Source organism: Bos taurus, chromosome 9 (genome assembly GCF_002263795.3).
Source record: "Bos taurus isolate L1 Dominette 01449 registration number 42190680 breed Hereford chromosome 9, ARS-UCD2.0, whole genome shotgun sequence".
Lineage (NCBI taxonomy): Eukaryota > Metazoa > Chordata > Mammalia > Artiodactyla > Bovidae > Bos > Bos taurus.
Genome location: NC_037336.1, coordinates 40759297 through 40773025, shown reverse-complemented (window position 1 = coordinate 40773025; position 13729 = coordinate 40759297). Strand labels below are relative to the sequence as shown.

The 13729-nt window shown below is 38.3% G+C and overlaps 1 protein-coding gene across 2 annotated transcripts; it reads right to left on the bottom strand.

Moving 5' to 3' along the window:
* Positions 1-913: 913 nt before the first annotated feature.
* Positions 914-13481, bottom strand: CD164 (CD164 molecule). Of its 2 annotated transcripts, NM_001046041.1 has the most exon segments (6): positions 2760-3415; positions 4287-4343; positions 7359-7394; positions 8781-8852; positions 10067-10141; positions 13180-13481. In NM_001046041.1, coding segments are annotated over 6 exon segments (597 nt in total). In that variant the 5' UTR covers positions 13370-13481; the 3' UTR covers positions 2760-3248.
* Positions 13482-13729: the final 248 nt, after the last annotated feature.

Here is a 13729-nt window from a genome sequence, read left to right as displayed (position 1 = left end):
CAATGCATGTGAGATGCTGGATCATCATTATTAAAGGACTAAAAGCAAAAATGTCAACCTAGAACTCTATCCAATGAAATCATTCAAAAACGAAAGCACACAAAAACTGTAAGAACTCATAACCAGTATCTGTACCAACAAAACTAGAAATGTTGAAGGTTAAAAGACATCCTTTAGGCAGAAGGTGAATACCAGCAGCAACATGGTACCTACACAAATGAAGGAAGAGCACAGGCATAGTAACTACACGGGTAATACACAGGACATCAATCATTAAAACAGTAACAAAAAACAAAACACCCCATCTACTGTGAACACCATGCTCATCAAAGTAACAGTTTGTCTTTAGCAATGTTCTAGGGGTCTTCAATCCACTCTTCTGGGCTTTAAGGCTGATAGAAGAGTGTTTATTCTCTCTTCTTTAGTCCAAGTTCTGCAATTTCATATAGAATGTAATTTTGCCCCAAACATGGGCCTACAGAATCAGATTTCACATACCAGCATGTGGCTTGGTACTAAATATTTATACCAAAGACTCTGAATAGAAACCCAATTTTACTTTACATGCAATCTGAATGAGGCAGAAAGTCGCAAACAAGCTTTCAGATATCTAACAGCAGATGGTATTCTCATAAATACTTGGTAAACTAGCACCTAAGTAGATGATTTCTATTTGAGGAAGATCAACTTTTTTGTCAATAGCAAGGCAAACCAAGTCCTCCCTCCAACTATCCTTTCTAAGGCTCTGTTCTCCACCGGTAAAAACATCCCTTAGCTACTATCTGCTGGTCTCGAGGAGCAATGAAACACTGAGTAGACAAGCCATTCCCAACAAGACTAAGGTAAATTCACTAGCATTAAATTCCATAGTCAAAATATACACACACACTTCAGTTAATAAAAAAAAAGCAGATTAACCCAATAAACATGTAGATTTATTTTAGATTGGTTTGGTACATGATACAGATTGGTTTTGCAGTTTTTAATGAACTGAAATAGAAATTTCTAAATACAGCAGTGTCTGCCTGTGCAACAATTATCCATAAGGTAAGATATGGGATTTTAATAGAACTACAATCTGCATGAACAAATCAGGTGAAAAATCTGAAAATGTTTCTGTATACTTTCTGGATTAAAAAAAAAAAAAAAAACCAAATCATTAATGGCTCAAGATACTAAACTGCTCAAGAGGGGAAAAGGCTGTGAGTTCACTTTAAGAGCTCTTCTTGTAAAATCTAATTCCATATTATGATTCTGTTAGAGCAGTATTCAAAACTACAGAAGATGAGAGGCTTCGTCAGCTACATTTTCACAGAAATAGCTATAGCGTTAACATTAATGTGTGGCAAGGTATTCGTATCTAAGTAAATGACAATTACACCATTGTAGCTAATTTTTACCCCTTTGGGAGAATGGAAATTCTGTGTATTTTCAACTGAATTTTGTACTTAAAGCAATTACTAAAAGCTAACAGCCATGGCACCATAATAAAAATTTTTGTGAGGTACCTAGAATATCACTACTGAGAGAAACACAAAAATGTGAGGTAAGCCTACCTTTTCCCAAAAACCTTTGAAGCCAGAGATTTTAAACAATTAAGGCACTTGAAAACATTAGGTATATGTACAAATGTGCAAGTAAAACAAACTTTAGCTGTACCAGCAAGTAACAAAGAAACAGTAAATCTTCACTTTAAGAACCTTTAATTATCTAAATATAAGGAATTCTGGCTTATGAAATGGACCAAAGCAACTTGTCTTGTACTATAAAATATTGAAAACCAGTACTAAAATCGGCCCCTACAGGCTAAAGAAACTAAAACAAAACATCTTAATGACCTAGAAAAGCAAAAGTTCATTTTAAACTGATTTAAGCCCCTGAACTAATCCAATGTGTCAAAGGCAGGGAAGAAATATCCCTCAACCTGAAAAAAAACTAGTGCTTCATGAGGAAACTAAAAAATAAAAAGTACACATGCTTTTCCTACAACAGGAATTGAAACTAAGAAGAAAGCCTGGGAGAGGAGAAACAAAAAGTTCAATCTGTTTATCCAGGGCAATTATCAATAAAAATTTAGTCATCTGATCAACTAAATTTTTTCTGAAATTATACTGCTCACATTTGCTATTTCAAAACTTAAAATGACTGTCTCATTTAAAGAGTTAGTAAATGATTGTAAAACAACTTATTTCTTCCTTGTCTTATAGAAGTTACTTTTCAAAAAAGCTCAGTGGAAATCTTTTTAAGGTACAACAGTGTTAGGATACTTTTTTGAAGTACAAAGGAAAACACAATTAAATCAACTTTATCTTTATACTTTTTAACAGCCGTAAGAAAAACGGTGGGAGGTCCAATAGATGAAGGCTTTCGACTCTGTAGAACATCATTTAAGTCACTCAGGCTTGAAATAAAGTAGCTAAGTTTTCAATTAAATACTAATAGTATGGTATCTAAAAGCAGGTTTACTACTGCTCACATCAACAGTTACATCCTCAAACCAACTTTTCCCTTCATTAACGTAAAAGAACAAATCACCAACATTTTTAAGTTACAGTCTACCTTTCAGTCTGTCTTTTAAGGCACTGTTCTTTATTTCTCAATGATATAAGGTGCTTTACAAGTATGAACAATAACCTGCTATACTTTTCATGTTGTGTATCCTCTCATTTCTTTAAATCTGGAATGTAATTCCCTGTGTGGCATCTTTTTTTCTAATGTAGAAAAAAATAACTGTTATCAAGCACAAAATTTTACTCTAAGGGTACTAAATTTATAAATTTATTCCACTTTTGAAACGATAGCCAAAAATCCACCTGACTGATGCTCATTTGGCACATTCTTCTCAATTCTGGTCACTAAACTACATCCTGAGTTAGGATGAAAATAATGCAGCTTTCAGGCTTAAAATGATTACATTTAAATTGCCAAAAGAGTCATGAGGTTGTCTGCGCAGGACAATGTTTTCCATCACTTAAAGTTACATTTGGCATGTCAAGCAGAGAGAACACAATCCCACAGCAGCAGCCATGTAAAATGAAAGACAGCCACAAGGACTCATGCAGCGTACTTTAAATAGGCCCGTTGAGCAAAGTGACTGAACTGATTCTTCTTCAAGGGTGATGCTCCTATATGCATCCTTTGAAAAATTAAAGATCCTAGAATAGCGTCTTCCATGTGGGACATCTTGAAAGATAATATTTTGGTTTCAGTGAGTTACACGCCAGTCCTTGTTAATTTAGTGGGTCTCTTTACAGAGTGTGGTAGTTTCGTTCTTTAGATTTGCAGAATTTATAGAGAAAGAAAATTACAGCCTGCACACCCAAGACAAGGACAATTCCTCCAATGAAACTGGCTGCATCAAAGGTAGACTTCCGCGTAGGTTGTATAGTTGGAGATAGAGTGGTATTAGTTGTACCTGGTTAAATGAGATAAAAGAAATAACAATACTTAGTAAGATACTCAGGAAGTCTCATGATCCTCTATGATAATTTCAAGACTCATCTGAGGCTTTTTGTCATGTGTTTCTATAAAGTATTTCCTCTTGTGTCAACAGCTTCCTAATTGAGGAAGACAATCATTTATCAATCCCACTCTTCATTCTATCCAACATCAAGTGGTCAATGGTGCTAATATAATTTCAAATATGAAAAGGAAAATTTATTCTCTTGGCACATTATGCCCTGTGAACATATTAAGCACTTTTAAAATTTGCAGTTTCTTCAGACTACATATCTTAGTTAATTGCTAGAGTAAATATTAATATGTGTTTAAAATTCATACTTTGCATTTTTCTAAATTTATAAAAGGTAAATGAAAATTTGATTACAGGTTTTCAAATTACAAAAATAATCTTAATAAAGCCAAAAAAATTCACAGAACCAAAATTTTCAGTATTACCTAGAAGTAAAAAGGATGGCTATATTATCTTCAAATTGACACAGTCTAATACAGCACACAACCAATCTCCAACAGTAATCAGTGTTTAATTTTTAAGTTATAAGAAATTAGATTTTACCTACCGATTGTACTAAAAGGGTTTTAGAAAACCGTTACTATTTAATTCTAACATTTCACGCCAAATGTGATTACAATTTTAAAATGTTTTAGAGGACTCTCAGCAAACCTATCCTTATTGCTTTAACAGCCTACTACCTTGGTCTTCCAAATCTAAGAGATGAATTTCAGTTCCTAACTATTTAAGAATAAAATTGGGACATGATAACAAATAGTAAAAGCTAACACTGCACACACATCCTATCTCACTTAGTTTTAAAACCCACAATTACCTGATGTAGTAGCTGTGGTGGAAGTTGTAGTAGTGGAAGGCAGAGTTGTGGTTTTAGCTGGAATGCAAATGAAATGTATTAAAAACTTAAATTTCTCAATTATCTAGCATCTATCTTTTAAAAACATAACTACCACTTCAACATGCTTCCAGTTGTTTTTTTTAACAGAATAAAGGCCAAATCTCAGTTAATGGTTTACTAACATATCTGCACATTCAGAACATTAGCTTTGAAGTGTATTCTAAAACATTAAGCAATCATCAAGTTGTATCTATGTTAGCATCTATGTACATATATAAAAATTTATATATACACCTGGATACAGTTTGCAAAAAAAACACATAGGTGGGCAAGAATTTAGGTGAGGGAACTATTGGTTCTTTCTCAATAATCCTGCTTCTAAGACAAAACCCATTAACTTAGTAAGTTATGGTAAGAAACGAATACAATTCAGTATTTCTTAAAGTAGATATCAAGATTTATCTTCTTCATTTCAGGGGTTTGGCAAACTTCTTAACGAGGCAGACAATAAACACTTTAGACTTTGTGCACGGTGTAATACACAAGCAGCCAAAGACAAGGAGCAGATGAATCCACATGGCTGTGTTCCAAAATTTTTATTTATAAGAACAGGTGCCCTAAGGCCCTAATTTCCCTCATCTAAATGATGTTAAGAGCCCAAGGGTAAGCTCTCCTCTACTGTAGCACATGAGTTCAAACAATTATCTTCTGGTGTCTCTAAAGAAATGCACACTCATGGGAAGAATAAGTTTGAATGTAAATACATTTTAGGAACTACAGCACTATGTTAAAAGAGACTTCAGACAGTATCAATACTACCAATAAACATTAGTAAACACTATGATATGTGCACACACTTATTTGTACTCCTTTCTCTGTCATTGTAAGCACTGTGGTCCCACTCTTGGTTGGACAGTTAGGTCATCTTTCATTTCTCCAAGCTATGAACATCTCACAGGGAAATATGTGATCTCCTCTCTGATAGGATGGATTCTTATACAGATTTCCTAGATTAGAGGGTATGGTTATTTTAAGACTCATAATCTGTTCAAAGTTTTCCTTACTTGTACCTTTTGTGAAACCACAAAAAAATGTACTTTATAAATTAAACATGTATCAAGTCCTTTACAATACTAAAATACTATTACTAATTTTGTCTGACAACACTGGGAGAAAAAATTCGCAAATTTGCCATTTGTGTCTCACTATTCGGGCACCGCACTCCAGTACTCTTGCCTGGAAAATCCCATGTACGGAGGAGCCTGGTGGGCTGCAGTCCATGGGGTCACTAAGAGTTGGACACGACTGGGCGACTTCCTTTCACTTTTCACTTTCATGCATTGGAGAAGGAAATGGCAACCCACTCCAGTACTGTTGCCTGGAGAATCCCAGGGACGGGGGAGCCTGGTGGGCTGCCGTCTATGGGGTCACACAGAGTCGGACACGACTGAAGCGACTTAGTAGTAGTAGTATTCACCCTCTGAACATGGCAAAAAAAATTATTTTTTAATTTGCATTGGTTTCAATCTCTGAAGCACTAGAAGCCTACTACATAATCAATGAAGACAGGGCTATGAGGTTTAATTTTTAGATACTTGTAGAAGTTGCCCTCATTTTTAAAAACAGTTCTCTAGAATTATCACAACGGAATACCCATCTGTGTTCAATCTTGCCTCTTTCCAAAAGCCTCTCTACACAGAATAAGTTATTATAATGCAAATCTCATCATATGATCTACATGGTTTAAACATGCCAGCAAGGCATACAATGGCACTTCTCAGTCTGGCTCTTGACCTGTTGATTGTCGTGCTTGTTCTCATCTTATTACTGGATACTCCAAATGCAATTCCCTGACTTTATTATATTACACTCTTTCACCTCTCCTTCACATGTGCTGTCTGCCCTGCTCTACTTGGGAAGTTCCCCTCTTATTTTACCAGGTAACTTCAAGACTCAGACTGTCAACATCTCCAGGAAGTTGTCACCACATATTACTCAACACACACACCTTCCCACAAATACCCCAACACACTGTGCTTTCTGACCTTTCATAGTTCCTACAAGAGACAAAATACTATCTTACTTCTGTTCCTATGTCCCTATCTTCTAACCTAGTACTTGTCCTGGAGTAGATGTTTTTATTTACTCTATTAAACTGGTAAAAAATTTATACAAGGAGATAATATTTAATGCTGTTGAAGTGAAGTGACAGTCACTCAGTTGTGTTCGACTCCTTTGCAACCCCATGGACTGTACAGTCCATGGAATTCTCCAGGCCAGAATACTGGAGTGGGTAGCTGTTCCCTTCTCCAGGGATCTTCTCAACCCAGGGCTCAAAGCCAGGTATCCTGCATTGCAGGCGGATTCTTTACCAGTTGAGCCACCAGGGAATGCTGTTGAAGGTGTGGTTTAAAAACTTTCCGGTTTCTGGAAAGCAAACAGTATTAAGAGCCTTAAGATTATCATATCCTCTGACCCAGAATGCTGTTTGAATCAATCCTACCAGAGCTGACAGCAAGTATTTTCCTGTAAGATATTCACTGCACAGAGAATGAAAGATGACCTATCCAACTAAGAGTAGATGAGTAAAGTGCATACAACTACATGTGCAGTACGAAGGCAATTCAAATGTGCATGGGCATGTCAACCAATTTCCTAATAAGTGTATTTATTAGGAATCTATAGATATAAATATAGTTAGTTCTGAAAGAACTGAAGACATTTTGGTGTACCTATGGATGACAAGAATTAATTTCCTTTAGGCTTCTGTATTTCCTTAAGAGTTCCACAAAATCCACAAAACGCAGTTTTCAGACTCAATGTACAAAACTACAACAAATCTGTTCAGATTCAATGAACGTGAAACACTACAGTTATCCGTCTGTCACAAACAGTACATATTAATGTAATTATTGCAGTCCAAGACTAAATGTCTACTCATTTTTAAAATTAAACTAATGATTTTTAGGTATTAATTACTAAAGTTACTCATCAACAAAAGTTTAAAAAACCCTCAAAGGAGGAGGAAAAGAGTCAATTATCTTGTATTACCTGTAGAATTGGTTGGCGTTGGTGTGGTAGTGGGCACTATTTAAAAAACAAACATGTAAGTCAAAGCTGTCTAAAATATCATAATCAAAGCTGCTAAAATATCATAGTCTATAACACTATTTCCCAACCTGCAGTCATTTGAGTACTTTTACAATTTTTTCATTTTAGTACCACCTATGGAGGAGACAGACAGTTGCTGTCCCAACATCGGTCCTCCATTCTTTAGAAACAGCACCAATTTTTAGTGACACCCTCCCCTGCAAAAACATTTCTTAGTCTCCCCTGCAGCTAGGTAGCCATGTGTAACTGCTAGAAAGCATCCGTAAGGTAGACACAGGTCTCTCACTTTCCTTTCCTCTTCCTGTTGGCAGAAAAACCATTCTGATGGCTGGAACATGAGCATTCACCTTGGACAATAAGGGCAAAGCCATTTCTGAGGAATGACACAGTAAAAGCATAGAAAGAGCCTGGGACTCTAATGATTGCAGATGCTACTCTAGCCTGCTAGCTCCACTCAAGCCCAGATTTCCTTTACATGAGAGCCAAATTAATCTTATCAATTAAACCACTTTAATTTGGAGTTTTGTGTCCTTGATGGCCAAATGAATAGAATTATTCAATTTTTCCTTAACATATTTTAAAATTTTATACTCTTATTTCTAAGCAATATTATCATATAATTAAATACTAAAACTATTCATTCATTTACTACCTAAACCATATTATGGACTGTATGTAGGGTATAACTGATCTCAATCTAAGGAAAGTTTCAGTTAGAAAGTTCAAGTTGGGGTGAGGGAAGGGAAGGGGAAATGACTACTGAAACTAGTTACAGGTAGACTTGAAGGTTATTTACTCTAGAAAAATCTTTTATTCTATTTAATTATTAATATACCAAATTAGGAATTTGACTTTCCCATTAATTTATAATCTTTTTAGAAAAACCAGCTTTCATCCAGGAATTTTAACTATTTCCTGGGCAAAGATGAAAGGTTAAACCATCAAGTTTCTCAAACTAAAATACAGAAAACGGATGAATAAAGCAGGGATTCATTTAATCACAGCAAAAACTAAGCTGACTGTGATAATCACCAGTACCATAATAAAGAAAGTGACAGAACAATGTTGTTCAAGCCTGTAAAATGCAGCAAATAGAGAGGGTCTAAAATTCAGTGAGTATCTGGAAGAGGTTAAAGAAAAATAAAGTAGAGGAACAGATATCTGTACTTACAGCATTCCACATTATGTACCACCCAACGACTAAATCAAGCTTCAATGCAATGAGTATGAATATGCTATTAAGATCCAAATTTCTTGCAAGATAGAATTATGGAAATGCTTCAAACCAAATATTGAAATAAGGTTTCCTAAGGCAATGATCTTCCTCATCTCCTCTTCTCAGATACCAAAGTGAACACTTACCAGAACAGAATCCTGTGGTGTTCACCACCTTGCAATCACCAGCTGTTGAATTATCTGAACAGTAGCTTTTACCTGTTATGGGAAGTGAGGGTGGTGTGGGATGAAGGAAAGAAGAATATCAATTACTCACTTATGTTATCTCTGACTTTGTTACTATGCTCCAGAGTTCCTCCCCAAAATAGAACTCAAGTACAAACTCTCTAGAAGTTCACAAATACTCCATTATTATCTTTTCCCCATTGTTTTAAATACTACACAGGATCTCTCCAAACATCCTTCTAAAATCCACATGAATATACTGAACAGATAAGTCAGAAACACACAGACCTCAGAACTGTGGTATAACGAAGGTTGCTAGAATTCACAAGAGGGCTGAGTCAGTAGGGAGAAGTGCTTAGAAACTAATAAAGGCTTAGTAAACATGGGAGGTGCTCCAGAGCAGCAGCTCTGTTCCAGACCTCTGCTTTAGTCTTCTACACTTTCTAAAACTGCTTTCCTGGATGGGAAGATGTGTAGCAAGAGTAAGAGAAAGTTTTCCCCAACATATTCAATGGTAAGGCATCCAATCTCCAGAACTTGCCGATCCTGTCATACAAGAGGGGAGGGGCACACTCTTAAATTCCATTTTATGACCTAAAGAAAAGTGACCCTTATATAACAAAAAAGTTAATTCAATTCAAACTTAGGCTAATTCCTTATTTTTAAGAGGTTCTTAAACTTTCTTACATACTGATATAATTTCCAGAACTCTTAAATTTTTCAATGAAGAATAACAAAGTTTAATACCATGTAGCTTTGGATTTTTCTTTATATAAAAAGGAAACCTGAGAGATTATTTTACCAATAAGAAAAAATTCAACCATCTTATATTTGCAGAAGATAAATATGGTTCAAACATTTTTCAGGGCAACAGTTTTCAGGGGAAAATCCCTTAACTTTCTTTCATGGCTAATTTCAGTGTACTAGTACACTTAACCTAACCACAAAGGTCTAAAATTTCTCTTCCTTTTAAAGGTATTGAGCCTTAACTATCAAGCCTAAGAAATTAAAGGGGGGAGCATGGGAGACATGGGAGACAAGCATGGGAGACAACAAAAGATTTTAGGGGGAATATTAAGCAACTGATATTTTAAAGGAAAAGTATTCGATTTGCAAAACAAACAGTGCCCACCATCCTAAATGTTTTACATTTCCAAATGTTCAAGAATACCTTGCAGCAATTTTTTAAAATGTTAGAACAAAACAATATAGCATTCTCAAAATTAAAGCAAACCCAAAGATCTTACCTTTACATTCTATCCAAAAGCAGGTAGCATTACCATCAACACAGGAAACACAACTGTTTCGGCTTCCACAGATATCTAGGGGTGGGAGTTAAAATACATAAAATCCATCAATCGGTAGCTCATTCCGAGTCTGTACTACTTATCTTTGTTAAACAGCAGCAAGCACTGCATACACTACCAGACTTACTTTTTCACAGAAATGGCAAAACTTTATAACTCATTCACAGAGGAATGGATACAAATGTGCTACACAAGAGAATATTATTCAGCCATTAAAAAAAAAGAAATCCTGTTATACACTAAAACATGGATGAACCTTGAGGACATTATGATGAATAAAATTACCTGGTCACAGAAGGACAAACACTGCACGACTCTACTCACATTAAGTATCTAAAATAGTCAAAGTCTGAAGCAGAATGTAAAATGGTGGTTGTCAGGGGCTGGGAGAGGGGAAAATGTTTGCTGTTCAATGAGTACAAAGTTTCAAACAAGATGAAAACTTCTGGAGATCTGTGCTTCTAGTTTATTATGGTACAGTACACTTACAAATCTATTACGAGGGCTTCCCTGTTGGTCCAGTGGTTTGGAATCCGCTTTGCAATGCTGGGGTTACTGATCCCATCCCTGATCAGGGAAGACCCCACACGCCTCAGGGCAACTAAGCCCCTGTATCAGAAGGGCACACCTAGAGTCTGTGCTCTGAAACAAGACAAGCCACCCCACCGAGAGAGGTCACCTCTGCAGGAGGAAACTAGAAAAAGCTGGCACCTAGCAACAAAGACGACCCAGCATAGTCAAAAATAAAGAACAAAAATATCTTCTTTTTAAAAGCTATTAAGAGGGTAGATCTTATGTATTTTTAAACCAGACACATAAAAAACCCCACAAAACTATAAAGCGGTTTACTAAAAAATTCTTTCCAATCATTATAAAAGACTTATGAAACCAGAAGGCAACTCAAGAGAAAGGGGGAACAAAGCACAAGCTAGTGTTAACACTCAATACTTCATGGTGCCTATCTAAACAACCCCTTGTGCACAGCAAAAATTTCAGATGCTCAGTTTCTTGAGGCATTTTTAAAAAAGAAAAAAATTGGAAAAAAGGCTGTTAGAAGGCCAACACTACACACAGGGAAATCACCGCCCCCAAACACCAGATGTGAAATGGAATTTTTAATAGTAATAAAGATTTATTATAGGTTGAACCCAAGCTCCGATGATGTCTACTCTGAAAAACCTGAGATCATAAACACAAATGATCCAAGCTTTCCAGGGTTTTCCATGAGAGGATAAGAGACAACTCACCTGGAAGGGGCTACATTCACAAAATTTAACAAGTTAGCATGGTCTTTGTCAATAACTTAAGCCAAACAGCTCTGAGACAGAACACTGAAGAAGGCTACATACAATTCAGTGTCTGGACTATGGAACTGGGCTCTACACTTTCCTAGAAGCTAGGTGCCTCCAAAAATATTCTCATTTGCTTTCCCCCTGCCTAAAAAAAGAGTTCTGCAAAGAGGAATTGCATTTCAATATTTATCAGAAATTGGAACAAATACAGTACTTTTTTAGGGGTAGGAGGAGAGTTGCAAAGTAAGTTCGTTCAGAGGTTTGTATACACCTGAAAAACGCTAGTTTAAAATCTTTTGTGCTTGTAATGAATGCTTGGTTAGCATAGCGTGTGTTACTTACAATGAACTAAACTGCTGCCTTTCAGACTGCAGTGTATCCAACCACCACTTAACAGAAGAGACTAATCATCTCCTTTGCACTCATTTCAAAATACACAAATACAATTAACGTATCTCCAAACCTCTCTTCAAACACACACACACACCCTACCAAAAAAAAAAAAAAAAATTCTAGGAGGAAAGTACCAAAAGAGCACAAAACAAATTCTGCTCTATCATCTTGGAAATAGTGAGGTTAGAATCTCCAGTACTGTACTGCATTCCTCATTAAAAGATGTTTACAATCTTTCATTATATGTTTTATTTAAACCCCTATAAAACACAAAAACTAGAGAAGATATTTTCAAATAGATCGGCCTGGAAAAAAATTCTTACACTGCAGCAATTCTTAGGTCAATATGTTACTCCTTACCCAGTATTAACTAGGATAACCCATCAAACTGGACTCTTAAGTTTTAAATATCTAGGGAGGGCCTTCACTTTATTAACTCAAATTTATCTCCCCCTCCGTTGCGCGTGTTGTCATGACATTGATTTTTCTGCTGTAAGACTCTCAGCGTACGTTTCAACCAGTCCCCAAATGGAGTCAGAGCTTAACGAAAGGTCCCGATCGGGTTCTGAAAAATCGATTGACCTGGGTTCCAATGTCAGCTTCACAATCTCTAAACACAGGATTCTAGTGGAATTACTTTATCTCCATCCAGCTCCTAGGTTTCACCACTTATCTTCCAGTTTAGCCTAAATTACTAAGAGATATACGCGAAACACCGGGTACACAAATAGGTACTTTTCCTCCTTTGCACACAGCACCGAGTATAAAGTTTTAATTAATTAAATGCTCAAACTTCAGATATATCCTGCAAAATCTATGTAATTAAGTCCCAAGCGACTAATTTTTTCAGACCCAGGACTGAGACACCAGCGCGGATTTTTGTCTCCCACCTCTCTTTCCTTCTTTCGCCAACTTCGGGAGAAACCTCCCTTCGAAAAGACGACCTGGGTTGCCCGGGTGGACACAAACGACTAACCTCGGGGAGAGGGAGTTGGGTCTCATCGCTAACTTTGGAGGCGGTCGCCTCGCCCCCCAATCAACCTCACTGCCGCCACCGCAGAAGGAAGCCACGTCCCCTCTTCAGAGCCTCACGTGAGGCTGGGGATTACTAGGCGCTTTTATACAACACCTCGGCGCCGAACACTGTGGGGTCGCAAACAACCCTACGCCCTCCGAGGCTCCCCCAACCCTTCCAACCAGGGCACTCCGCAACCGCGGCCACCTCGGCCCGGCCCCAGCCGGACTCGGACGGGCCGCCATGTTGCCGGACCGCGGCCCGCCCCGGCCCCGCGCACCACACGCAGGGACGGCCGCTCGGCCCGACTGGCGGGCGGGCGAGCGCAGAAAGCCCGTTGGGCCGGCGCCCACCTGGTGCTGGAGTGGTGACCGGCAGCGGCGAGAGAGTCGTCGGTGACACCGGGACTGTCGTGGTGGTGGGCGGTGGAGACGAGGCTGTAGTCACGTTCGGGGCCAGGGTGGTGTTCCCAGCCGCTGTGATTACGCAGAGCGCGGCCAGGCAGCCGACGGCCAAAAGCAGCGGGCGAGACAGCCCAGACATCGCGTCCTCCGCGCTGGCGCTAGAGCGAAAGCTGGGACAACCTGGCTGCGTCCGTCCCTCTGTCCACTGCAGCGTCGCCTCCGAGACTCCACTCCCCCAGCGGGATCGCGCCGGCGTCACTTGAGGGCGGCGTGCGAAGGCGGGGCGCCGGCAATACCAAGTGGAATCCTCTGGGAGGAGGGGAATGGAGGAACCGAGAGGAAACCGAGGAAAGGTTTTCTCTCAGGCGACTGTATTGGCCAATCGAAGAAACTGGCCAGATACAGGAAACTCTTTTCTTTGCCCTCAGGTTGCCACACAGGGCGCTGCCGGGCTTTTCTCGTTCCTGCAATAGAGAAGGATCCCACCTCGACTCAGATG

Excerpts from the sequence above, each read along its gene's own strand:
- CD164 (XM_005210777.4), bottom strand. The coding sequence starts at position 13,369 with ATGTCTGGGCTGTCTCGCCCGCTGCTTTTGGCCGTCGGCTGCCTGGCC. Across the intron at positions 10,142-13,179 it reads GGTCACCACTCCAGCACCAG|ATATCTGTGGAAGCCGAAAC; the intron begins GTGGGCGCCGGC and ends TCCCACCCCTAG. Across the intron at positions 8,853-10,066 it reads CTTTTGGATAGAATGTAAAG|GTAAAAGCTACTGTTCAGAT; the intron begins GTAAGATCTTTG and ends TTCCCATAACAG.